At 42.5% G+C, this 27951-nt stretch overlaps 3 protein-coding genes across 15 annotated transcripts in view; 1 reads left to right on the top strand and 2 right to left on the bottom strand.

Moving 5' to 3' along the window:
• Positions 1–475: 475 nt before the first annotated feature.
• On the bottom strand, positions 476–6746 carry spice1 (spindle and centriole associated protein 1). Its single transcript, XM_078281038.1, is given in 19 exon segments — positions 476–635; positions 726–789; positions 981–1050; positions 1166–1352; positions 1756–2189; positions 2290–2403; positions 2493–2607; positions 2693–2824; positions 3359–3633; positions 3761–3886; positions 4010–4043; positions 4045–4153; positions 4320–4408; positions 5015–5133; positions 5316–5418; positions 5614–5754; positions 5963–6010; positions 6236–6331; positions 6605–6746. Coding segments are annotated over 18 exon segments (2313 nt in total). The 5' UTR covers positions 6605–6746; the 3' UTR covers positions 476–578.
• Positions 6747–9783: 3037 nt separating this feature from the next.
• shisa2b (shisa family member 2b) lies at positions 9784–16356 on the top strand. The gene is made up of 2 exons (XM_078281232.1): positions 9784–10753; positions 14983–16356. The coding sequence occupies exons 1-2, from the start codon at positions 10450–10452 to the stop codon at positions 15543–15545; spliced, it is 867 nt and encodes a 288-aa protein (XP_078137358.1). The 5' UTR covers positions 9784–10449; the 3' UTR covers positions 15546–16356.
• Positions 16357–17826: 1470 nt separating this feature from the next.
• atp8a2 (ATPase phospholipid transporting 8A2) overlaps positions 17827–27951 on the bottom strand; it is a 50118-nt gene continuing 39993 nt past the window's right edge. For 8 of the 13 annotated variants that reach the window (XM_078281222.1, XM_078281218.1, XM_078281220.1 and 5 more), the window contains 8 exons: positions 27623–27701; positions 27439–27500; positions 26874–26930; positions 25364–25471; positions 23466–23554; positions 23164–23268; positions 19920–20011; positions 17827–19303 (listed from right to left, as the gene is read on the bottom strand). In XM_078281222.1, coding sequence (XP_078137348.1) covers positions 19209–19303; positions 19920–20011; positions 23164–23268; positions 23466–23554; positions 25364–25471; positions 26874–26930; positions 27439–27500; positions 27623–27701 — 687 coding nt within the window. In that variant the 3' untranslated portion in view covers positions 17827–19208. Of the gene's footprint in view, positions 19304–19919; positions 20012–23163; positions 23269–23465; positions 23555–25363; positions 25472–25521; positions 25666–26873; positions 26931–27438; positions 27501–27622; positions 27702–27951 lie in introns of those variants that run through there. The other 5 variants (XM_078281221.1, XM_078281224.1, XM_078281229.1 and 2 more) reach the window with 5 other exon arrangements.

The raw sequence follows: 27951 nt of genomic DNA, 5'->3' as shown, positions 1-27951 counted from the left end.
CTCCTCGCTCGCTTGCATGACTTATTGGCACGCAACTCCCTTCTCCCTTTAAAAAACACAAACACACTGAAACTAAGTGATATCAAACGTTCCTCAAAGACATGGAAACAGACCATAACTAAACCAAACCACAAGCATAGAAACAAAAAAAGACAGACTGCCTGACCACGCTTAGTTTGGACCTTCATGTGGGATTTGATGTAGCTGAAGTTTAAAATGTTTAGGGGGCCAGTACACCATATGGCCACTCAGCCACACACATGACTTGTGTGTTTTTGGACAGTCAACTCCACTCATGTACATAAAACTGTGCATAATACACACAGACTTTTCTCTTAAATCTCAATTAGGTTGAATGAAAACAGGCACTCTGGATATTTTACTGTATCTGCTCACAAATCACTCATTGGTATATATCAAGGTTTTCCTACTGCAGTGTGTGCTATAAAACAGTAATGACAAAAAAAACACAAAGTTAATTTAAAAACATGTTTAATTCAGTCATTTAAAATTGCATAGATAAAATACTAAAAACACAGGTTTTAAAATGTCCTCAGGTTGAATAATTACTCCTCTTGTCATCTCATATGAGCGGACAAGGCAAACCACCCCTCTCTCTCTCTCCGTTTCTCCATCTGTTGTGGAAAAAGAAAAGACGTTATAGATCCAAGTAGCAATAGTTTGGAGAAACCTCAGTACGTCCATGCAATCTATAGTTTGTGTACCTGGGTTTTGCCATCCCTTGGTTCTCCTCCAAGACTGTGAGAAGACACTTCAAAACCAACATATCTGCAGCATAGAAATACATATAATAATGTTAGTGCTTAAAATATGGGTTTAGTCTCTTGCAAGAAACTAAGTCTGTTAAAAAGCATGCTGAAAAACATCCAGCGTACTAGCAAGAACCACAAAAGCAATGTTGAAAGTTAATTCCCATGCCTCACCAGGGAAAATCCGTCTCATCTAAAAAAGCAACTCACCGTCTCTCACCACCACCAGTGCGTGGCAGGAGCTCCTGTGCAGCCAGCAGCTCTGGACTTCCTCCTCCAACTGAGAATGATATGATAAAGATAATCATGACACAATGGTTCCAGATAATGATTTTTCTTACAGTGACAGGCTATTACACATATGGACAGAAACATGTCAGGTTGAGCCACCATACCTGCTGAATGTGGGCTAAAGGCAGAAGGAGGGGTGGGGGAATCAGAGGGAGAAACTTTGGCTATGTCACTTTGCTTCTCTTGCTCAATAAGCTCCAGCAGTCGACCCCTCGCCGCTGCACTTTGTCTGTTTAGCTCCAGGAGGCGCTGTTCCACACTGCTCACATGGAGGGTGTTAGGGGATGTTGCCTGAGCAAGAAGACCGAGATAAACAAATCATTATCCCCCCTGATGACAGGGAGAAGTCTGCATATTATTCAACTCTCTCTCCCAATAATCCCTGTGTTTCTTGAAAATGCTTTTAAACATTTTTCAAAAAAGTAAAGAAAGCTTCACATTTCAAGAACAGCAAGAACATTTATTTAATGCTCTATGACCCTAAAGATAGCTTTGTAGCAACATTTATATTTTCTCCTCATTACTTAGACTCTTGAAGACTTATGAAACACTTTATGTAGGCTTTCAAAAAGAGGAATTTAATTGTTAAAATCTTAAAAAAAAAAAAAAGGATATTTTTTGGCATACTTTATTTACAAATGTATAAATCTGTCTTTGTAGGCCATTTGTGGAGGACACCTTTACTTAATTTCACCTGATGAGTCAGCTGCTCTCCTTCAGCAGCCTGCACATGCCGACTCCTCCTCCCCGTGCTGCTGGAAACTGATGTCCTCCTCTCTCTGGCACTTTGGGGTGTGACTCTTCCTGAGCTGCTGGAGCTCAACCTTCTCTGCTCGTTGCTACTGTTAGGCGATTGTCCGACCCCTGACCCCAGGCCCTTAGCTTGGCAAAGCTGGGCCCTGATCAGGTCGTTCTGTCTGTTCAGCTGAGCGATCTCAGCCAGCATGGCCTCTGGAGAGAGCTGTGAGCTAAGGGGGTCAGAGGTCAGTAATAATGAGGACGTAGAGGGCAGGCTGGTGAGAGGAAGGCTGGTGAGGCTAGAGGCTGAGCTGTAGGAGTGGACAGCCTCACGGGAACGCAGGACATCTACAGGAGGAAGCTCCTGGTGCAGTGGTACAGGATGAGGCACTAAAGAACAGGGGGAAAAGCTAAATTAGGCTTCTTACAGCTGGCTGAGTAAGATGGCATGCAGTTGAAATTAGATAACTACAGAGAACCAGGCTGTTACCAGGAATTTGTTGCCAGTTGTCTCTCTGTCGAGGGGGGGAGAGCAAGACAGCAGGAGAAACAGAGGCTTGTAGACGTTCAGGATCTCGCTCAGCAACTGGTGCAGACTGCCTAACTGTTTACGACACGTAAAAAACAATTAGGCACTAATGCACTATTTAACACCCGCAACCACACCCACACACACCCACACACACACACAACCGGCAGCTTCTTGGGGTGGGTCAATGTGTGCCTCCAGTAGTCCAAGTCCCCCCATCACCAACACCACTGTGTCCAACTTCTGCTCCAGCTCTGCTGTCTGCTGCTGCAACCCGGCCTGAGAGGAGCCAAAGAGAAAGAAAAAGCCAGTCAGAATCTGGACAATAATGTAGTGACAGACCATGTGGTAAACTCGGTCTAACCTGCAGGGCGGTGGCCTCTTCTCTCAGAGTCATCATCTCAGCAGTGAGAGCATCAATCAGCCCACGTTGCTCTCTCAACTCCTCCTCCAGTCTCCTCCTCTCCAGAGCCTCTTCCTGAGCTTCCTCTTCCCTCTGACGACAGTTACGTTAAATGGACGTCATGAAATTAAGAATGCTCCAGGACAGTGTCAAACACGTTCTCAAATGTTGTATATCCTCTGTACTACGTGTATACTGGATGTGTGTGTGTTTTCATTGCTCTCTTCAAGAAAAAAACATCTGATCACAAAAAAGGACAGTGTCAAACATCAAGGCAATACTGTGCATTGTAACTTTGACAAAAAATATAATGAATGAAAATGAAATTAAGCCTGCCTGGAAAATAGGAAACACTTTCATAAATATAAAACTATGGCATGCTTTGGAAAAGTGATGAGCAGAAATGTTAAGTGTACTGTATGTTATTCCTAGTAAAGGGGTTAAAACATGCAGAAACACTGGTATGGTCCTTTAATTAAATTGTATGTCTCAAAAGACTTCATACCCCTTGAAGACATCAATAGAAATAAGATGCTTGTGTGAGCATTCCTGTAATGTGATGCATGTTGGCTGTATCGGTCTATAAAAAAGTGTTTAATAAAGACTTTACTGGAGCAATTACAGTACCTGTTTGAGGAGGTGCACTAAACGTCCCAGAGTGGAGACCAAGGCGACAGAGAATCCAGTGAGACCTTGTGTTCTTTGCCGTTTCTGACTCTGTGCTGAAGCTAGTACAGTGTCAGGACTCAGAGTATCCAAGTCTGCCTCCACCTGACCCAGCATGGCCTGCAGCAGGCCCAGACTGGACTGGTCCCCATTGAGAGAGGCAACAGAGGAACCATCCAGCCATGAACTTTGAGAAACACACTTCCTGTTCCTGCTGGTTCTACTACTGATCCTGCCTAAAAAAATATATACGGAGACTACGGTTAATTTCTTCTGTTTATTGCAGTATTTAGCCGTTCAGATGATTACATTTTTCTCACAGAGTGACACATTATGAAAAAACAGATTCCTTCCTGATATTACCTGACTGGTTGAGAGGCAGATCAGGGTTCAGGACCTGAGAAACCAGGACTGTCGGTTCCTCCTTGCCTTCCTCTGACTGGCTTTGTCTGGAACGAACACGCTGAACAGCCACCGTGGCATTGAGAGCTGAAACAAGGTTAGATGAGTTTGTATGCGGAAAAAGGATTTCACATCTGATTAAAAAGTACATTTTTCCTTGTGATGACTGCATGAAATAAATAATCTTAAACTGTTCTGTCCTCATCTTACCTGTGTGGTCTGGTGCTCTGCCTGATGTGCATGGGGGTTACAGGAACATTGTCTCTGTCTGCATGGTCAGAGTTAGGACGATGGACTTTCTGTTGCTGTATAACTCTACACCGAGACTGGGAATCAATTTTTCGTACATTGGCCCTGCAAAGAAAAGTATCACAAGCAATGTAGTGGTGTCAGCAGGATCAGAAACTTAACGAACAGCTTTGAATGTATAATATGTTCCCCATAACAAGTAACACAAGTCAGTTTCTTATCTCAGATTGTGTAATATTTTGCATGTACAGTATTTCGCAGGCAATATTACCTATGGATTACATGATGGTCTGAACTGCCAGTATGATAGGTATCTTCATCACTGTGGTCTTCCTCTGAAGCTTCTAGTTCATTAAGAGCCTGAAAAGAAACATTTTACAAATGCAAACACGTTAATATGCAACCCGGTCTCACACCAGTTCGTGAAATGGTCACGTTATTTTGATTTATTGATTCGTGTACAGGTCACGATTTTCGACACCATCCGTGGTCTCCGTGGCACGCAACAACGGGAAAATGAAACGCCATACGCCGACCACAACGACGGGACGGTTGTGGTTAGGAAGAGAATAACGCGGAAAGGAACTGCAACACTCGGGACGCGATCCCGGTCTCTGGGGTGAAAGTCCTGTGTTGTTTGACCCATCCACCACCCCGACCAACATCCCTGCAAAATATGCTTCCCATTGAAATACATTACTTTACAATTCGTGCTCACCACACAAAAATAACGACATTAACGTGTTCAGTACACAATTCAATAAAGTGACCATTTCACGAACTGCCATGAGACTGGGCTGTAATATAGACCAAAATCTTTATGCAAGAAAGTAAAACCAGGATGTAAAAAGACACAGACGTACAGTGAGTTATTATTGAGAACAAATTAGACATAAATTGATAAAAGCTGGTGAAAACATTAGGTACCAAACCACAAATTTAACACACACACACACACACACACACCTGTTGGTCCATCATAGACTGGCTGAGCAGTGACAGCTGAGTTGGAGGATCTGGTCTTTGGAGCACAGGCAGAGCTGAGTCTGAGTCACAGTTTGGAGCCATTGTCACACTGGGGTGCCCTGCGGAAATACACAAACACACTGTAAACAATTTTTTAAAAAAAAGCCTTCAAATCTTAGGAAGAAATAATATACTAATGTACATTATATTTAGTGATTAACATCTAATCTTCTAGGAAGATATCTTATATGTGTTGTGCCCGCTTAGGTCTACAAGCAGGGAACAGGTTGAGTACATTTACCAGCCTGCCTGCGTGGAGCATCTCCAAACAAGTCTTTGACCACAGCCATGGCTCTGTCAGAGCGAGCCAGCACATCCTGAAGCAGCAGCTGGTCAGAGAACACCTGCAGCAGTAAAACACATCACCAGCAGCAAAAACCCTGTGATAAACTCAGCACCAGGGAGGAGTTTCAGTAAGATATATATATATATATATATATATATATATATATAAATACTTTGTTTCTGTATAAAACAAACACACATTGATTAAGTAAAGAAGACACTAACAGCAATGGGAAAATCATCATCAGACACACCTCCCTGATGATGCTGAGGCTGGCGTGGTCTAGAGGTGCAGGGCTCCCAGCACGTCTGAAACGGCGTTGTAGGGCTTTCTCTCTCAGCTCCCACTGAGCCGCTGCCTTGTTGTGGGACTTGTGAATCTCATGCCGATGGTCCTGCAGCAGAAGCGATTAATCAAAAAGCAAATATGGACTTGTAATAACTGTTTTAATTGTTTCAGTACTATCATCTCAATCTAAAAATGACGTTCAAGTGCTATTATAATGCATAGCATGAGATGAAACAGTATGAATTGCTTCTCAGTTTTACATGTCACACTACTAACAAAACAACAATGAATGAGAACACAGTCAAACACCTTACCAGCTCAGCAGGTGACAGCTTGTGCACAGACAGGTCATTGACAGTGCTCTGAAACCATCAAGAGAGGGCTGTCATTACTTAATTACTTTCAAAACGAGATATGTTCTTTATTTAAAGAGGAGAAGGAGATTACTTTATGAGGGAAAAATGTTCACAGCAAACTGGACTATCCTCCTAGTTGTGCAGCATATAACTAACAAAGTACATGACACAATACATACTTTTCTAGTCAACAGGTGGAGGCTGGAACAAATGTCAGTGGTCAGTACTCACCACCCAGTCTTTTTTAGAAGCTGCTGCTTTCTTGGGGCGAATAGGTCTTTTTCCTTTGGTATGTTGTTGTGGACGCCCAACTCTCACATGCGACATCTGTACACAGACAATATGAAATTATTAGTCATATGGCTTCACAGTAGAAACACAGAGTTGTTTGTAACATGTCCACACTTAGCTTAATGCACCAACAAATGTGTCCTATTGTTCTTCACAATAGTTACAGATATTTGTGCACCAGTAACGTCAACGTTAGCTAGCTATCTGTTCTCAATGGTCTCCATTAGCGCAGGTTGCTCAACGTTAACTCTAACGTTAGCTAAAATATTATTTCATACAAAGCTAGCCAAATATTGAAATAGCACTTACGTTTTATGTTAGTAAGCCAAGCTTAAAGAAGAGCACTTCGGGTTGTAACTTTGCCAACACAGCTAGCGGTTGACGAAGTTGAACAGCATCAAAATCCCCGCTTCAGTTTGTTGTGTGACAGTTTTTCAACAGTTGCGCGCCACTTCCTGTGCTGTTGCTACGGACACCGCTTCACGCTGAAGCATGATGGGATATGAAGTACTGGCGAGCAAGGAGAATCAGCGGTGGAAGAAAAAGTATACATTATTCAGCAAAATAGAGCACGTGAGTGTTATATCTTCAAGATTACATCCTTTAATCATTATTACTGATGCACAGCGTTTTAAGCAGCATTATTATATTGTAGCTCGCTGGTTGAGTGGGAGTAAACTGCTTTATATGCTGCTGGGTAACGTGTGTTCATAACCAGTGGTGGAAGAAGTAGCCTATGATATTTTACCTATGTAACAGTACCCATATACAGTGAAAAATGGTCCATTACAAGTAAAAGCCCTGTATTCAGACGTATTATTAGCTAAATATACTTAAGATATCACAAGTAAAAACCATGGAGCAGAATGATAATAAATGTTAGTCTACTGTATTGCCTATTATTACAGATGCATTGCCGCAGCTTTTTAGTTTTAGCTTTCTGAGGTGGAGGTTATATTAACTACTTGTGTACATATAGGCAATTGTAGACCTACATAGTTTACCCGTTCTCTGCATCAGTGGCGCAAAAAGTGGGTATGCGCCATATGCGGCGCATAGGGGCGCAGCACCATGGGGGGCGCCAAAGCGATGGTAAAAAAACAAAACAAAAAAAATAATTTCTACATTTCCTCAATGTTATTATATAACATTTTAGAGGACTAACAGGCTAGAGTAGGCGCCCTGTCTCATAAGATTCCATCATAGAATGTTGACATAGAAGTCGGAGGGGAGCGGGTGGGCGCAGTGAGCGCTGAGTGAGCAGGTACGAGCGTACGAGTAGTAAGTTGCCGTCTATGGAAAAAGAGCAAAGCAAAACAGCTGTTGGGGATGAAAATAGAAAAAGAAAGAGGGAAACGGAGATGACATGTCCAGGGATGCGACAGCAGTTAAATAAGTGGATGGTGAGAGGCAACAGGTAGGATTTAAAGTGTGACGTCTGTGCTTGGAGGTTTGCAAATATTAATGTTAACAGACTAGCTAGCGTTTGCTAACACTGGGAATGTAGCAGCCAAATGGGGGGGTTACCATGGAATCATACATAGATTTGCTACCAAACTTGGAGGCTTGCAAATATTCATGTTAACAGACTGTTGTCAGACTAGCTAGTGTTTGCAAACACTAGCAGCTAAAGTGGGGTTTACGGCTAGCTTAATGCAAACCAATGTTGCTGATAGCTACATTTAGATTTTGATTAAACCCTATGGTACCAATCCAATGCATGACATATCTCAATTTTATTAAGGTAAAATAACAACTGGTAAATATAAGGTAGCATGCACAATAAATGACAAGAAGAAAAATAAATTTAAAATACAAAATGTGAATGTAATTTCAACAGCAGCACAACCTTACTGCATAATAGTTGTCTTCTCTGATGCCATCACTAGGCTGATTTAAGAATTGAATTTAGGCTGCTATATTTAACAGTGAGTTCATTTCATTCAGGTGTGAGGATAGTGGATCAGGAAAGACAGGGGAAGGCAACAGGTAGGTCTAACATTAGGTGGAAGTGTAGGGGGAGCAACTTGATACCAACAGATTCATTTCTTAATATTATTGATATGGAAAAACTAATGAAAAATCTATTACATAATGTTTGTTTGACATTATGTCTTAGTGGAGAAGAACACAGGCAAGGAGTGAATGAGACAGACATGAGGTCGGCGATGGCATCAAGTAGAGATGAGACCAGTGATGACATCAGGTAGGAGTTCTATTAGACCACACAGTATGGTTTGAAGTTCTGTTGACCAACCTATTCACTGTGTCCTTTTTGGGGGAAGAAATAGTGCAGACAGAGATGGAAAGCCACTCACCACTCAAATCACATCAACCAGGGGTGATGATTAGGTTTCCAATTGTCGCAATTTGCAACCTAACCGGGCAACCGTTAACGTCGCTGATATACTTTAAAGTAAACCTTTATTATTTAAAGCCCATACATGATGATGTCCGGCACTTGTTTTTGGCAAATTGTTGCTGCATACCCCTCTGACACTGGGTAGTTGCATCATATTAAAATGGTAGGTTTTATAAAAATCTGAATCTGCAAAGTAGCTGGTAACTTTTAGAAGTTAGGCATAGTGGAGTAAAAAGTACATTTGCCTCCAAAACTGGTGCAGCAGTTATTAAGTAGAATAGATGGATATACTCAAGTAAAGTAAAAGTAGCCTACCTCAGATTTGAACTAAAGTACATCACTTTAGGCCTATTAAACCACTGGATATTGTGTAAAATACACGAACATTTATAATTATATTGGAACACCCACCAAGTCTTTGTAAAACAAACGTGTTCTTATCGAGTTTATCTAGTGATATTACCAGATGTTCGCAAAGGAGCAAGCATCTGGTAACTCCACTAGATGGCATTGTCACCATTTAAATCCTGTTGGTGGGCAGAGCAGAGGAGAGACGCCTGCACGCGCCAAACTACCCAAACTCCCAGTTGTTTTTCACCAGGAGACAACTAGAACAAAATCAGCCTGGAAAAGTTCAACTGAACTTTGGGGCTCTCCAATCAAATGTCTGATGTAGAATAAGAGAAGTGGCCTCAAGTCATCAACGAAATGCAACCGGAAATGGCTTAGCTTCCTTTCAAAATAAATTCACAATTTGACAGTGACACATGAAAGTGATTGGCAGCAAATACATTCATAATTGATAGCTGGTGTAGCCAATCAAAAACGATAGAGCTGAAAAATCTCAAAGCTGTTGGCTGAGGTCTGGGCCGGTAAAGATATAGCAGTTTCTATATAATACATCATTTAATGGTCTGTCTTGAATTATCTTCTCATTTTAATTGACTACTTCATCAAAAAGTAGCCTACTCCATACATTTCAATATGCATTTATTGTATTCTGCGATAGGCTTTTATTTTATTAGTTTCAACCGGAAGTTGTATTTTACGGTTTGCATCTTGCCACTGCTAGTTCCGACGGTTTATTACCTACTCATTTAAGAGGGATGTGTATTTGCATCTGACTTTTTACACGCCCCTCTCACTCTGACGCAAAGTAGGATACACTCTGCACGCTTTAGTTCAATCGTGCTACACTGTCCCAGACTGGCTGACTGACTTCTGACGCCCAACAATGCAGACCAAGCCCCAGAAGTTTGAAATCTTATGTTTGCGCACGGGGCTGGCGGTGAGGGGTCTCAGGAGTGACAGCAACATGGATCAGACTACAAGTGTTGGTTTCTCTGCATCCCTGTGGAAAGGCATTTGAAGAGTGAGGAGACATGAACAGCCTTGCTGCAGTGCCAGAGGAGATCATTTAGTCTTCCCATTCTGGATTTTAGCAAGAGCTCTTAAGGTGTACAACTGGAGTATTAGTTAAGCTTAGATCTGTTATAATTTCTGTTACAGCTTTTCTTTCAATAGCATACTCTGTGTTTTGTTTTTCTACAACTCTTGGATAATCACCCATACTGCAGTCACTTTTGAAGACGTTGGATCTGAATTACGCACGGATTTCCTCTAACAGATGACAGCTTCTGAGTGGTTTATTGCTCCCTCACTTCATCCCCTCAGCTCCCTGTATCACACCGATCCACCGTATCAGTCCCCTCACCAGGTTAGACACCGAGAGTGAAAGCCTCTCTATCTCTTTTAGTGCGCCAGCGTGCGGCCGAGGGCCACCTGGCCGAGGATGTGGGGAGGAGGTTTCCCGATGTCTGTCACCGCGATTGTGACTCTGCTCCTGGTTATTATTGACGTGAAAGCCAGTGGGGAGTATTGCCACGGGTGGCGCGACTCCCAGGGCGCGTGGAAAGAAGGGTTCCAGTGCCCGGAGAAGATCGACGGAGAGGACTCGATAATCTGCTGCGGGAAATGCGAGCTGCGCTACTGTTGCTCCAGCACGGAGGCACGGCTCGATCAGGGGAGCTGCGATAACGACCAGCAAGCTCAGGAGCCCGGGACAGAGAGCAAGGAGAACAAGGATTCCGGTGCAGGTATACACTTCTACTGTTTCAGCAACTTCTAACACAAATATGATGTATGCTCATAATCAGTCATCATTATAGCTTACATAGTCTTAAAAAAAACAGTTAAAACAACAAAAGACACTGCAAAAGAGGGCAAAGGCAATTAAAAAATTGATTAACATACAAGAATGATTAAAAATATGTTATAGGTTAGGGGTCGTTTTGGAGTATGGGGATTGTCACAGTAAAAGCCCAACAATGCACATAATACTGTAGTCTTCACTGTGATTTATATCAGAGGAAAACTGGTACTAAAACTAATTGACCAGCGCAGGGGTCAGTGTAGTGTACCTTTGTTTTTAAGTTTTATTCCAAATGACTGTAATTGAAAGTGACTCACATTAATATAACGTGTTGACGGCATGTCCATGTGCCTTGGGCACAGGATGTCTTAAATTTGATATTGTAAATTGCAGGACCTATTACAAGGTTCGGTTTCCCCTCATAAACCCAACAGTTCAACAGTATCTCCCTGTTAAGGCTCATCTGCTGCCTGTCCTGGTTGGCAACGACAGCTGCACAGGAGACAGCAGCAGACTCCTTCAAAAAAGCAGTTAACTGCACTCACAAATGGCAAACTGTGCCTATACTGCACTTATAAATAGCTGTGTTTGTTCTGGCCTGTAACAGTGCAAGAGGGGCCTGGCTCAGATCACGCTGTCCCCACGGGGATCAAGTTTGGACTTGACCGGATCTTGGACAGTGGCTCACCAAAGGCGCTGACAGCTCAGCTCATTAAAAAAACACAAATCACGTTATGTATCATTTCCTACCAGGCTGGTGGAGTCCCTGTCGTCCTGGAATCCCCCACTGCAGTCTCTCTGGTGTCTGTGGGCTTTCAAGGGATTCACACTCACAATCTTCAAACTAGACACTCATATAGAGTACATACATACATACATACATAGACACTGCATTTCAGAGAGACATCATTACCAAAACTTAAGGCAAAATATAACCCATGGTTTCCAATTTGTATAGTTGATTAGGTAACAATACAAACTTCTGTCTCCACCTTGGCTCCCCATTCATCATGGTTTACATTCCCATAAATTAATCTACCATACAGCCTCTTGAAGCTGCATCATATCTTGAATAAAAGATCAACATAGATAACAGCACTCCAGAAAAGTAGAGCAAATATTGGACATCAGAGAGAAAGGCAACACAGGCTTAGTTCATGTTTCCCTGGAGAATAGTATGCCCTCTTTTGGCCCTCCAGCTATAATCTGTCATTTGCTAAGACAATCATGCCCTATCACTGCAGGAAGAGGTATACATTTCATTCAGTGGCCTCCAGCCAAAATAATATAAAGAAAAGCAGCTTTTTCCTCACTAAGAAAAGAGGAAGGCCTAGTTCAGTTTGTGCATTTCATATATTTTTCATATGCTTGCAGTCTATTAATCATCCAGGAAAGATACACACTGTAATGTCAATGGATAACAGGCAGGAAATTATTAATGTGCTCAACATGAAGGAACATATGGTATTTAGGAACAGGAGAATACCCTTGGGATAAATGAGGGGAGACTCCAGCCAGCACAGCCACAAAGACTGTGCCCAAAACAAGAGCTTAAGAGAGGGGGCTGCTGTTACTGCGGCAAGGCTGCCACAGCTCAACTGCAGCAACAGGTGTGGAGGAGTGACAGGGAACAATAGGAGGGTTTCAACCACCATGTGGAAAATCACACCTTAGCAAAAGGTACAACATATAACTGTTCCAACATTTCATAAAAAACAAAGATTAAAAGTCCAAACTTTTTTTTTTTTTTTTTTTACAAATTAGTCTAGCAAAGTATAGTTTTTAACCATTAGCGGCATGAATCTATGGATGTCAATGTTGTAAGTCAGTCCACCACTTTGGTCCATAATGAAATCTCAAGAACATTTATGTCCCCCTCGGGATAAATTGCGAAACCATAGCTTTTTATTTAGTGTCATCATAAACTTAAAGTTTAAATTTGTCCAATAGTACTTTGGTTTATGGCCAAAATTCTGCAGTAGTAATGACATTCCCAATTTGTGTTTAGTGCTAAGTAAGTAGCAAATTTTAGCATGCTAACACGCTAAAGTAAAATGGTGAACACTATACCTGCTAAACATTAGCATTTTAGCATTGTCATTGTGAGCATGTTAGCATGTTGATATTAGCATTTAACTCAAAGCAACATCTGTAGGCTACAGCATCAGATAGCTGCTAGCATGGCTGTAGACTTTCAGCCTTGTTTCTTCGTTCCTACCCTGTTCCAAACATCCCAGATTTATCTTGTGACCCTTAGCACCCTTTGTTGCATATTTAGTTCTTTTATTTTTGATACTTTCAATACATTTCACTTTTACTTGTAATTAAGTATTTTTTTTACTTGCACAAAGATCTGAGTACTTCGTCCACCACTGTATTTGCTGAACTTTAATTGGTGCTCCCCCCTCCATCACTGTTTTACTGTACAGTGTTTTGGAAAGGAGCCCCGCAGTTCAAAGTAGGGAAGTAAAACCAGACAAAAGTTTCTGCAATTACTAATCCTCATCTGCCATGCAGAAAAAGGGAGTGGAAGCAGAGATGTTGAGGTGGAGGCCATATAAGTGCAGGAAAAAAGGACAGTCAAAGTCTCACTGGGACATTTCTGCACTTGTAACTTTTATTTGTGTTGCCATAACAGAGTTCCTGTTAAAACCTGTTTACTGGAAGGTGTTTAGCTGTGAGGTAGGCTACATCAGCCCCTGAAGTCGACACCGATTCTTGTCAAAGGGAAATGGGTCAAGGTCCTAGTCTGTTTCATGTCACCGTGTCTTGGCCTCTTCTGCCGCTGGCCTGTGTCTTTTGTCACCTGGACTTACCGCCTCAGCCAATGAATGTCCCCCAGCTCTTAACAGGTTCCATGCAGTAATCCTTATAATACCCTGCTACTTTTGATGAGCATTTTGAAAAGTTTCTCAAGGCGGTATGGATGTATTTCAAAGAGACAAAAGGAAACTGGAGCCAGTTGCCACCTCTCTCCTTGGCATACAGTTACACCTCATAACACATGGGCACATTCAGAGCAGAAAATAACTACACCCAGTGAGAACAATAAAACACAACTAATCACTTATGGTCGTTATTGTGTTTGTAAGGTGTTTGTGTGAGTGAGCATGGGAATGAACCAGTGAGGAAAACACCTAAGAAGTGACCTCATCTCGCCTGTCGCCCTCTTTCTGCCAAAAACATTCACTCTGTGCCCTCACTGTTCGGGCAAAAGGTGAAATTAGAACAAAAACTGTTATTTCTTCTTGAGGAAAGTTATTGTTGATCATGTTTCAAAGTTGTTATTGGATCTTCTCTTGCCTTTCACTTAGCAAATGTAGAGATATCCAACATATAAAAATGTCAAGATATGTACTCGTTTAATAATGCCTCTGCTATTTGACCCAGCAAAGAGCACAGAGTGATTGGTGGAACGGTTACACAAGTACTTTCTTACCGGTCTGATTTGCTGTTTTAAACAAAAAGTAAGAAAAGCTTTGCGAGAAGAAATAGCTATTTCTTCTGATTTAAGGGCTGAATAAGCTCCCATTCAGCTACATTAAATCAGTCAACTTTAATACCCTTCTTTAAGCAGAAGCCAAGTACTGTAGTTCAGCTTGAGTAACTCATTTTCAAAGGTTTGGTCATAAATAGCTGAAGAAAAAGAAGGGTCACAAATATCTGCTGGCAGCCGGGCCTAAGAATGTCACCCATGCAAACACACACACACACACACACACACACACACACACACACACACACACACACACACACACACACACACACACAGGTCTGCAGGGTCGAGGAGGCTGGGGAAACAGCAGGGTGCTGAGGATTAAAACAGATCAAAACAAAGTTAATAACTGCTAATGAGAGCCTGGGACTCCCTGGGGACTCAGTCCCAGTGTACCTCTCATTCTTCTACCCAAGTCCAAACACTCTTCTCTGCTGTCTTTTGTTTCACTGTTTTACCCAATCTCCACTCATATGTAGGAGATTTGCTTGTGCAGGGAAGCAAGAGACGTGTGCGTGTGTGTGTGTGTGTGTGTGTGTGTATATGTATGTGTGTGTGTGTGAGGCGGTACTGCTTTGAAGGTTAATGTTTAACTTAGATGTCAATGTTTTTTCCACAACAGCAGATCTGATAGCTGTTTTTTTATGAGAATGTGTAATTTTCTTCTCTCTCTGTAGTGCCTATCTATGTGCCGTTCCTGATTGTGGGCTCGGTGTTTGTAGCTTTCATCCTGGTGGGCTCTGTGGTTGCTGTGTGCTGCTGCCGCTGCCTCCGGCCCAAACAGGAACTGTCATCAGGAGGTGCAACAGGAGGAGGTGCTGGTGCTGGTCGCCTCTTGGAAACCATCCCTATGATGGCCAGCGTGGGGACCTCCAGGGGTTCATCGTCCCGGCAGTCCAGTACAGCCACCTCATCCAGCTCCTCTGCCCCGCCTGCTGCACCCCGCCCTGCTCCCCCTCCACTCATGCGGGCTCAGGCCTCCTGCTGCCTGCCTCCTGATGCCAGCGTCTTCGTCAACATGCCCACTAACTTCTCCGTACTTAATTGCCAGCAGGCCACGCAAATCATGCCTCACCAGGGACAGTTTCTTCACCCGCAGTACATCGGCTACGCCCACCCTGCCCAAGCCTTCCTGGACCCCACTCAGGGAGGATACAGACCCCTCCAGTCCCCCTGCCCTCCTCCCATTGGTGGCTCCAGTCTTACTAGTGACCAGAAATACCCTGCAGTGACTGTATGATAAGGGGCCAACCCGCAGACCACTCTGCCACTTTGTTGTGAAGTTTAACCTGTGAGGGCTGCGCCAGAGACCTTTAGGGGACGCTGCCAGAGTGGAAAAATAGAAAGGCAGGGAGTCAGACTCACAAAGCCGTTGCTGGCTCAGGGCCTGCCTTGCTATTTTGTGTGGTGTGTGTCTGTTTAGCGTGTCATATGATCTCTTGGCAAGTTGGAATGAGCTAAGCTCAGCCTATGATGGATGCATAAACAATTTTCTGTCTTGATGCAAAGACAAAACTGCATATAGGAGGGTTATACAGTCGAGATGGTTGATCATGCACAGCCCACTGCAGCCTGCAGCTCAAATAAAACTGTGTATGTGTTTGTGTATGCATGTATTTGCATTTGAGAATGAGAAAAATATTTGTTGGCCTATATGTGCCGGAATGAGTGATGACTGGATGATTTATAGCAGTGAACTGTATGAAAAGTGAATATTCAAGCAAAAAAAGTTATGACCACATGCTGTGTTTATGCCATGTGCACATCTGCACTTGTGAATGCTTGTGAGTGGTTTATACAGTACAATATGTTTGTTTTGAAAGTGTGAGGAAAGAAAGCATGCGAAAAGATGTTTGTACTGTATGTGTGAGTTGGTGTGGAGTGGACGGATGTGTGTAATGGGAAATGCAGGTGGTGTAATGTGAAAGGCAGTCGCAATCTCCCTGTAGACCATTTAAACTCTAATGAAGTGAACACAGGACATAGACTGTGACGCTCCACCCTACTATACAACCCCCCTCCTGCCACCCAAAAAGAAAAAAGCACACAACCCCCCCGCAACTGCCCTGAGCGGAAACACACAGACCGAAATAAAATTAAAATATTTATGCAAGGCTTGCAGTTAATGTACACGAGAAGTGTGTGTGTGACAGAGAAGGAGTGAGAGGCAGTTCTCTGAAGATTACCGAGTTAATTATACGGTGAAAACTGCCCCCTTCACTTCTCTCCTGTGAGAGGTGTGTGTGTGTATTTAACACTACCACAGTTCAGTGTGTATGCTGAGGGCACAGGCAGCTCCGGGGCACCTTCGACTCATTATTTACCACTTAACAGCACAGAAATGGTAGTTTTTGCTTATTAAAAAAACAAAAAAAAAGAATTAGTCAAATTTACTTTTTTCTGTGTACTGTTCAGCTGGGTCCCTGGTAACTCAGTAACATGCAACTTGAGGAATGTGCTGCTCCACTGAGCGTGCAGCCTGAAATGTCCCAAAGTACTGAAACTGGTATGTTTGTGTGTACCTCATCTGTATGCCCGAGCATAACGTCTAGTAAGATATGATAGGCAGCTTGTGTGTCAAAATAAGAGTAAATGGAAAAGTATGTATGAAAATTGGTCCAATTTCATGCAGGGGTAACATTTTTCATATGAATTCTAAAAAAAAAATAAACAACTTTTAAACAGAAATTAGTGTTTTGAGAGCTTATGTGTTTCAGTGTTTTATCACATTCTACGGTCATAAACAACTGTAGCAATGCTTGGTTTCCATTGCCTCTCTGGATGGGTGAGATTTACATACACACACTTGGAAACTTGGTTAACAAAAAACTAATCTGTGAGGTGAATGGGTTTTGCACAAAGAACTGTCTCACATTCTTAATCCCCTTGAAACACAAACACACTCACAGTTAAGCTATAAGAAACACTAATTACACACATTCACCGACAGCTCTACCACCCACCGTGGACAGACCAAATACCTGTCACATCACCCGACTCACAGAGAGGAGGAACAATAAAGCACAACAATGGGCAGTTTCAAACTATGACAATGTGGAGGTGTAGTTTTGGCAGGCTCCTCCAAAAACTACAGTAATGTGGAAAGCGGAGTGGGTCGTTGGGGACCAATTGAAAAGCATAAATGGCTCCCTGGCTCCTGCTTGGGCCGATGGATTCTCCATACTGGAGCAGCTGAAGTCGGTTTGGGCTGGGCCAAATCCAGGGAGGTCGGTGGGAAAAGGGAGCTCCAGTTGGACTCCCGTGTCCAGGGACTGTATTAATCATCTAATGGTCTATCTTTAATGACTCTCCTGAGTTTGGGACAGGTTTGATCCTGGTAATGTATGAAATAATATGCATCTTATGTATATTACAAATCAAGCCTTTTTTAAAAAAAATCCTTTTTAAGCAAAGTGCAAACCCAACTCTTCCTACTACCCTCCAGCCACAGTTTGACTCATAAAAAGCCAACTGATTAAAGGAGTAGATAGCTTACAGTCAAGAGACGGAGACATTAGTCAGGCCATGGATTGATTAGATTTAATGATTAGGACTCAGATGGACCTCTCCCACCCTTTCAGTCTTGCATTCCTGAACCAGAGTGTCCTCAACACAGAGCACACACACAATGGACTCTACATTCAGACAAATCCCAGAGCCAGAAAAACACATGATCCATGCGAGTCTCAATCAGATCCCTTCTGTTTGGATGCCTATTAGCACTAGTTCAAGTAAAAATATTCCCTCTAAGACATGTCTCCATGTATGAGTACAAAAACAGGCATTAATGAAAAGAGAGAAAACAAATTATAAACACATACACATTAATGTCCACTTTAATGTTTAAAAAAAAAAAACAGTCCAGTAAAGAATGGAAATCCAACAAAACTGAAGGAGAAAGCTTTAATGCCAGGCTCGTTGCTTCTATGTCAGCTGACGATGCTCGACAGGCGGCATCAGGAATCACAGGAGCCATCAGAAACAACAGGAAGCAAAGTGGATTTTTTAAAAACTGGCCAAGACAAGGAGGTGTGCTAGAGTAGGAGAGACGTGGAGGCTGCAGAGCGGCTAGGAGATGGAGAGATAGGAAGAAATGAAGGTACAAGGAGCGATAAGCAAGAGGAAGTCCCAGTGGGGTAGGAGGGGCTGCAGCAGGGTGGTGTTCCAGTTTGGCATGAGCGTTCTGCCTCAGTGGCATCTCTGTGGTGTTTGGCAGTGAGGCTTGATGCTGCGATGGGACGGGGGCTGTAGCTGGGATTCGGGCTTCGTCGTACCTTGGTCTTTGCTTCCCTCCATCCCTTTTTAAGGAATTCATCAGTGCATGTGTGTGTGTGTTTATTTTTACATCTCTTCCCCTCCCACATGGGCATGTGATGACAGACACGAGAGAGATTAGGGAGAACCGTGGAAGCAAACACACACGGGCCAACACACATGCACACAAACACAATGCGTGTAGACATACCATGCACAGGCAGATACAGACGCACAGGAATGCACACACGCGCACACAAACACACAAACACACGGATAAACACAGTGGCATAAAGCAAACCCAGTCTGTGGGGTATACAGATATGAGTAACAGTCTCTGAGTTTGACTTGTCATGCCTGTGCGTGGTTATGATTGCTCATGCCTGTGCAGCTTGTTTGAGTTTGAAGAATGTTTTTTTTCCATAACATCGGCCTGGTCCGTTCTCTCAAGTCAGTCAGTCCTCTATGCGCCAGCAACGGTCACCACGCCTGACCGTTAACCCCACCCCCGGCGAGGGGTCAGGTCATAGTTCCAGTAAGGCAACAGCAGGGGTCGGTCACGCGGCGTGAGGGTGTCACATAAGTCTGTCTCCGCTGTCACCTTGATAACCGTTGCTACGGTGAGCAGAAGCATTGGTCAGGGGTAGGGCTAGAGGCTGGGGCGTTGGCGGGTGGTGTCGTAGGAGCGCACTACCTGGGATTGGGACACAACGCCATGCTCCTCTTGAGAGAAGGCATAGCCATCTGCAAAGAGAGAGAGAGGAGGGAGGAACATTTTAAATGAATGTTGAAACACCTGTATGATGTATTGCTGTGCAGCACTTTACTTCAGTTTTTATTCAGTACATTGGGTGTTTGTGTGCAGACACTGCAACCATAAAGTTGAATCGAGTTTCACAAATGTGGTTTTCATTACAGGACTGTTATACTGGATTGCCTAGCTATGTACAGGGGTTTCTATTTTTCTGGTCAGTGTATGTGTTCCTGGCCAAATATTGTCTGTATACTATGAATCAATTTGTTGTTTCTGGGTTTCATAAAATAGAAAGTATTCTCTCTCTCTGCATTGTTCAAATGACATCCTTAATAAAAACATAAGCAAAAAACAAAAAACAACAAAAGAAACCACCAAACCAATCGGACTCTGCAAATATATAGAAAACAGAGCTTCTCTTCGTTTACGTCCTTAGTTTATTTTGGTAGAATATGCAATGATTGTAAAAGCTTAATATGTCTTTTTAAGACATTTTTTTCATGTGATGATAGGGACAAGAGAAAGACTGAAACACAATTCGCTCTCTTAAGGCCTGTATTGAAGCAGGACTACGTTACAGTATGTGTGTTTGGAAAGGACACTCACGCGACACAGTCTGCTGCACCGAGTTTGAACGTCCTACGCTTGAAGGCGTTTTCCTAAATACTCTTGTCAGCAGATGGGCTCGTTCGTTTAGACTGCAGAGAAAGGAAAGAAAGATCAGTTACTCCACAGTGACGGCACATAGCCACTTAATAATTGGTAATTAAAGAGAGGCTCTCGACTACTTACACTAAAGCACAACACCATTTTAAGCTACTGGGAAATACTTCTTAAAGTAGTGCACATATTTCTCAGTGCTTTTGTAATTTTTTTTGCTTTCAGTGGCAGGTTAAACTGCTTTTAAAGTCAAAATATAATGTCTTCACTACACCCAGATTTAAGGCAGCAGGATAATCAAAGACAGTCGTCAACCTTTAACTGTCCTGGAGCAAAACACTGAAGGATATAAGCCAAGTACATTTCTCTTTCACAGATCAACACAGAAACACACAAAGAGCAAACAAAATGTAAGTGGATTTAAAAGCAGAACGTTGGTATGAAGTGGATTGGATACTGACTGCTTCTGACATGTAATTTAACTCACAAAAAGTCATAAACTGACTGCAGGGTAACAGGACATCCACAGTAAACTATTCCTCAGCCCCCCCACCCCCCAACACTCCTCTCCTCTCCTTCTTCCCCCTTCCAAGAAGAAGACTGGCTCCTCTGTTCGGAGACCACACGCCGTCACGGCTCCTCTCCTCCTGTGACCAAAAATAACTAAGCCCTTTCCAGATATTGCACACAAATGCAGGCATGCACGCACGCACACAAAACAAACGATACCTCTCTCCACTCTTATCACCATCATTACAGCCATTAAAGTCATAAGGCAGAGGCATTGGATGTAAATGCAAGGACACCGGTATTATGGATTGCCAAATCAAAAAGTCTCTCTTTGCCAATTTAATTTGACAGAATATATTTTCTACATTTATCTGCCAATCGAGCATTACATTCACACAGGAGGGGTTTCCCTGCCACTTGTGATGATAAACAGAGTAGTTATGGACTAGAGCCAGCCTGTCCAAGGTTAAGATTTGGATCAGGCAGTTAGGAAATTCTTAATACTGCATGTGACTGTTGGGAACCTTCACTAGAGTGTTTGTCAAAAAAAAGAGAAGAAAAAGCTGAGGGGCTAAAGTATGCTCAAGAAGTTTTTGGCCAACAAAAATGATGTCTGTTAGATAGATGACAGTGCAGAGTGAATGATAAAAGAATAAATGGTGGCTGGACAAATAAATGAAAGGCTCATACATCAGTGCGACTAAGTTGTCCTTCTATAATGTTTCTTTCTGGCTAACATCAGATAAAAAAGGCCCAAGGATGTGCTTCATTTGAACTCTTCCCTCGAGGCACTCCTGTACTCTACCTTTCCAGCCCTTTCCCATGCCTACCCCAGGACCTCCCCAGGAACTACAAATACAGATGTGCTCTTTTCCCTTTTGCTCCATTGGCTCTCTGTGCACCGCTACTTCACTTCTCTTATTCTAAATGGAGAGGGCACAAGGACCCAGTCCTGCTTTCCTGGGTTTAAAAGCAGGGTCAGTCAAGGACAGGGCCTTGAGTAGGGGTTAGGCACAGCAGTGTGGTTACCCACCTTTAAAAACATAACTCCCTCTGCCTCTTTTCAAGGATCAAACTGCTCAGAGAAAGCAACTTATCCGGGTGACTCACTCACATCTGACCCTGAAGCAGATTATTATACAACTCTTTGCAATCCTTACTAGCAAACAATGGAGGAAGTACTCGGATCCTTTATTAAAATAAAAGTATAATTATCACCATGTAAAAAGAAGTCCTGCATTCAAAAATGTACTATACTATGTATGTATGTACTATGTATTGTATTATTTGATTGTTTTTTTTACTTTATATGCGGTTTAGTTGTTTTTTGATCTATAAAAAAAACAATCATGTTTTGGTGTTTTTTAGTATGTTTTGAATCTGAAATCTGAACCTGCAAATTAACTAAAGCTGTCAAATAAATGTAGTGAAGTAAAAAATAACAATATTTCCCTCTGAAATGTTGTGAAGTTGAAATATAAAGCAGCATAAAATGGAAATACTCAAGTAAAGTACAAGTACTTCTTGCCACCCGATAGCAAACAGTCAAACCTCTACGATCCATACTGTATCTATAACTTTGAAAAATGTCCACATGTACACAATGACACCGTTTCTAACACAGCTCTAGTGACACCACACAATTAAATCACAGAGAGAGAACTACAGACAAATCCAGAAGACACACCAGGTCTGTACGGCAGTTCAAATTGATCCACCTATAAAGTAATCCACAGATGGAGGAATGGAAAAAGGAGAGACATGAAAAAGATAAACAGAGAGAGGTGTGAACTAAGTTAATGGAAAACAAGCAAAGGTCAGTCCAAAGCAGCTTGCAGTTGGGCACACAGGTCATTTGAGGTCACAGTTCACACAGTGGGACAGTGCAAACCCAGAAACTACCTCTGTAAGCATGGGACAGCTCTGGCTCTACGGGACCTCAGCCTTGGCTTCGGCCCTGTGGACGGTGCCACCGGGGGAGTTAGAAATGCCTTATTTTCACACATACAGAAACATACACTCTCTGGTCACTTTATTAGTTACACCTATACGATCTAATGCAACTCAATACAACAGCTCTGCCACATATTCTTCCTTTATGAAGCTTAGAATGCCCAGTTTTTGTTAAAACCTTCCGAGATGTGCTAATTCACTGTTTATTATTGCAGCTGTAGTTCGTGGTGACGTTTCTCAAATCACTCTCGCTCGCATTTGTAAACGGGTTGGGCAAAACATTAAAAACACCCCTGAATATAATGCAGTCCAGTTCAACATCCCTGCAAACTAAAACCTCAGTATCAAACTAATAGTTAAATGAAAATCTCTCTGACAGTGTCAATAAAAACTACTATTATCTTTGTAAAGGTAGAATTTATGGCTGCGCTGTTGTTGAATTGCATTACATTTTACAGGTATACCCAATAAGGTGGCCTCTGAGTATATTACAGTTGTATACTGAATCTGCACATGTACATAGAGTGTTAATATTGATAATAATGGATTATTCTTAAAAAAAAGAAAAAAAAAGAAATCCTAAAATAAAAGACCGAATTATTATTATTGTTTTTACATAAAAAAGACACAAAAAAAAATTAATAAGATTAAACTGATTCATGACTCAAAAAAAAACTGGATATGAATGTAGGTGAGATCCTGTGATGCTTTTTAGCATCCTGTATACCTGCGGCCGCTGGCATCCCGAAGTACAGCTGCCCCTGGGTCTACGGCCCGAGCCTCCAACTCCTGCACCTCCTCTAGCAAAGACTTCCTCACAGTGCGACGTGTGCTACAAAGCAGAAATAAGCTCATCAGACCCATGAGGGAAAGTTTGAGTGTTTTACTTTGCATACACATGTGATTCATAATATAAAGTGTGCGTAAGTGTTGACATAGACTCAATATGGGTTATGTAAACGCCTCGGTTAAGTTAAATACTCTCTGTATGGATTTTCCATGTATTTATATTAAATGTGTTCTACTTACGCGGTCCAAGCGTAGTCTTTGAGTAAACACGCAGTAGGCACCAGGACCAGGCCCAGCCAGAAGTGCCAGCACTGCATCACCTTGCCAGCCTGCAATGACAACACACAGGCTCTATTTATTTCGCTCGTATATTAATTTGAATTGAGTATTAAGTCATTTTTCTCTGCAACGAGCAGAGAAAAACATGTGGAAAAGGCAAAGAGAAATGTGAGACAAAGCACATTGAAAGCTATTCACAGCACAGTGAGAATAACCCCAATGTTAGCCAAACATCTTAACAGCTTTCTCACAACCAGGATCTACACAACAAACTGGATTTAACACAGTTTTCCACAGCTGAAACACAATGCTTCTGTGCTAAAAGGAAAAAATGCTAGTGAGTAACCACATATCCCCCCTACCTGTCTCTGCAGTCCAGCTGCAAACAGCCTCATAGACCTTTGACCCTCATCCTCAGTCTGTCTCCAGGGATTAATCATGCATCTAACCACTGTCTCCATTTGTCCGTCTGTCTGTCTCCATGCCTCTTACTCCTACACGTTTCTCCTGTGGTTCGCTCCAATCTTACCCTTTCACAACTTCCTTTCATTATTAGTGACTGTATCTTCTGGTGCTTGTCCTCGCCTGTTACTGTAAATCCCTGAATTTTCCCTTTATTACCAAATACCTTTAGTTATCTGCAAGAGCTCTGTGGTGTTTCACAAGCCTAAGTCTTTGTCTCTAGGCGTTAACGTTTAAGTCAACAGTCACAAACACTTTATGCACCAGAACTTCCTTAACTTCTACTACTGTATTGCCTATACCATGGGTTTCCTTTGATTGGATCCACATATATAGAGACAATTTGGTTCCCAGAGGATGGGGAATAGGGGAAATAAATCGGACAACCATTAGGAAATATCCTCTGCAGTACCTGGAATCACAACCAAGTCATAGATGATCCAACTGGACACAGACGTACTCTACGGCTTTTTGTGTCACAAACACCTAAACACAGTTAATTTCCACAGCACTGGACACACATTATATCACATGGTCTTTATACACTCTGAGGGTGGAGGAATGCTAAATGATTTTCTCTGCTTTGTTATATCCATAGAAACAGACTATTGGTCTCCACTACTTTACAATCAACACAAATAACACATAGCTGGACACACATAGCACATTAATTCTCACATGTACAGACTTACACCCAGTTATTCTGAGCAGAAATATACAGCTCTTTTCCATCCCCCGTCCCCCATGGACAGATGGAAATATAGATAGCGGGAGCAGAGGAAATAAGAGAGGTAATAGGGTAGTTGGGGTGGGGGTGGTGGCTGAGTGTCTCTGACCATTCCCCAGTTAGACTGAGCAGCTGCAGAGATATTTGACCGCATTCCTGATTTCTGACACAAATTGAATTAATGGGCCGATGGGAGTTTAGACAGCCCTATTCCCTTCCCCTTCCAAGACTCTCTACCCACTCAGTGGGGCAGCTCGCCTCACCCCCACCGGATCCCCAAACTCTACAACAAATCTCTCAATCAAGGGGGTCTCCATCTATACTCTCCTCACCCTCACTGGATTCTCATCACCAGCAGCAGCAGCCCACCATCTTGAGTCAACACCTCCACAGAGGGCAGTAAAAAAATGGGGCTCGGGTGACACGCAGCAGGTGCAGGAAGCCTAGTGAGAGGGGCTGGCAAAGCATAAATCTCCCCTGGGGCTCCAGCAGTGCAGACGTGGAACACCCAAGAGGTGAGTCAGATAGGCGCCATGTATTGGCAACCAAGAACAAGGGAGGGGCAGGTGATGGAGGTTGCAGAAAAGAGATGTAGAGGGTAGGGCTATTTTAACCCCTTTCACCCCGTTACTGAAATGAGTGACATGTGTTTATATGGAGAGGGACTTGCCTGGCCAAGCATGTCAGGGGCGATGGGGATGGTGGGCCACATGACAGAGTAGACAGCAAAGAAGACCATCCAGAGTGCCATGCTTCCCCATACCGCCAGGTGAGAAAACTAGAGAGAGAGAGAGACAGAGAGAGAGAGAGAGAGAGAGAGAGAGACAAGGGGAGGGAGTGCAGGAGAGGATGGAGATTAAGAGACGGAGAAGAAGACAGCGTGAGGTCAAATAGTTTACATCCAGCTCATCCGAATATACACAACCTTTTCCTCACTCCTTCCCATATTTTGGTCCTGCTCTCTGTGATCTGCTGAAAGGGGACACTGTGTGAATTCCAGTGGAACCCTGCTTCATTACTGCCAGGCTGTTGTGTGGACAGCTGAACGGACAAAAGTGTCAGCGCCCTTCTGTCCATCCTGCCAATCTCTCTTACTCTCTCAAACAGTAGAAATGAGCTAAATCATAGCTACTGTTGTCCTAAAGTCTACATCCATCTCTGCTGACTTTGTTCCAAAACATTTGAACCAAATACTTGGATTCTTAGTTTTGTTTAATTATTCTTTGTTCATATATTACCTTGTTTAAAACCTATAAACAATAGCTGTTGAATATTATTTTTGCACTATCGTAAGATCTAGTATGTGGTATAATTTGATAATAAACAGGCATTTTTAAGCTTTATTTAGACAGAGAGGAAACGGGGGAAAGAGAGAGGGGAAGACCTGCAGCTGAGGGCCCTGGGCCGGACTCAAAACCAAGTTGCTGTGCGGACTTAAAATGCTACACACTCAACCGAGTTAGCTCTCGGGGCGATAACTTTGTGTAGTCCCGGTAAAGGATATCAGGGAAAGGGAAACTGCCATTTATCCTTGAAATTGCAAGCTTAATGTTAGCTAGCTCAAGCCGACAGATGTTAATGTTGTGTGTTCAACTTTTGACTGTAACCATTTAGATTGTAAAAACCATTTAGAGTGTAAAAATGTATTTCTCATGACTTGAATCAAACATTATTAGAAAGGAATGAGGACATCTGGGCTCTAGGTTAACTATATTGTATTAAATCTGTTTTGCTCTTATGTATTTACTCTTCATCTAACAGATGGGAATCTCACTGTTTTCTGGTCTGTTTTTCTCCTTTGCCGTGCAGTAACGGTGTCCATACGATCCTTGCAAGTTTCATCTGTTAAAGCATACTTTATTCAACAGTTCTTGCAGCTGCTTCACAGTACATGCCTGACTTGAATGGTTAGGAAGTGTTAATTTATGAACACTTGGACATGGAAAGTTTTTTGTAAGTTTGAAATATTGAACAGGAGCTATGGGAAAGAAACGCAGCCACAATAAAGCTGGTTGGGTGGGTGGTGTAAGCAACTGCTGTTTAGGGAACTTCAGACCTCCACCACAAGATCAAGGTACACCACATCTTTTCCCATGTATTCCCCCCTCCTCTTAATTTATCAACAGTTGAGTAAAATACAGCACATGTGGTGTGGCGCATTAGTGTGTTAATGTTTTTACCTTGGTCCAAGCGGTGGTCTCTATTCCAGCTTTCAGACATACTGTAACTACCACATACTACACACACACACACACACACACAAAAACACACACAAACACACACACACACACACGAGGGAGGGAAGGCAAATAAAAAAACAGAAACAGGATTACTTGGCTGGCGACTGTGGAGATAATAAACATTAAATGTTATATAGTAAACTTAGCAATGTCAGTGAAAAAACTCAGGACCCATACAGCCCCCTGTAGTCTACATACACATAACATAACAAATAAACACCACTAAAATTCACATGGGAATGTAGGGAGTAAAATAATAGTGAGAGTGTAAGATAGAGAAGTGAATATAGAGAACAGATGGATGAGTGTGGAGAAGAGACAGACTGGCTAGACGTAACAAGATTGACTGGAGACTCATAACGTCTCTGAGGAAGCAGCATAGTGCCGGTGTGTACACAAATAATGTGCATATGCAAAATGCATGCCAAAAGACACAGAAATAAAAACTGAATTATATAAACAAAAAGACACATAAACACATCAAACATACAAGTAAGATGCTTACTGTGTAGACCATGTTTCCAACAAACAGGTAGTCATTTCCCTGACCGTTACTGAACGACGAGTCTGCGGGGAACACACACACACACACACACACACACACACACACACACACACACACCTAATGACAAAGGGTTACCAGCCGGAATTATGGGAATGTAGAGGAGTTACTCGGGCATGTCACTTACCATGCTCTAACATTTTAAGCGGAAACCAAAAGAGAATAATTGAATGAATCAGTGCATTGATACAGTGACCCCAAAACACCTGAAAGACAGAGAAAGAGAGAGAGAGACAGAAAGAGAGATAGAGGGGAGAAAAGAGTGAAAAACATCAGTGAGTGAAAGCACATATATGCCACCACACATAAAAACGTACAAAAACAGCAATTCCTCACAGTAACACACAACTTCCACTGTGCTCTTGCCATCAAAAGTGCTCTCCTGAACTGTACACATTAACACACACTCCCACACATACAGTAGGTTGGGTTGCTGGTGTACTCTCTAAAATGAAA

Source organism: Sander vitreus, chromosome 22 (genome assembly GCF_031162955.1).
Source record: "Sander vitreus isolate 19-12246 chromosome 22, sanVit1, whole genome shotgun sequence".
Classification (NCBI taxonomy): domain Eukaryota; kingdom Metazoa; phylum Chordata; class Actinopteri; order Perciformes; family Percidae; genus Sander; species Sander vitreus.
This window is presented reverse-complemented; position numbering and strand designations above follow the sequence as displayed.

Coding starts and splice junctions, on each gene's coding strand:
- shisa2b (XM_078281232.1), top strand. CDS start 10,450: ATGTGGGGAGGAGGTTTCCCGATGTCTGTCACCGCGATTGTGACTCTG. Junction 10,754..14,982: donor GAACAAGGATTCCGGTGCAG/GTATACACTTCT, acceptor CTCTCTCTGTAG/TGCCTATCTATGTGCCGTTC.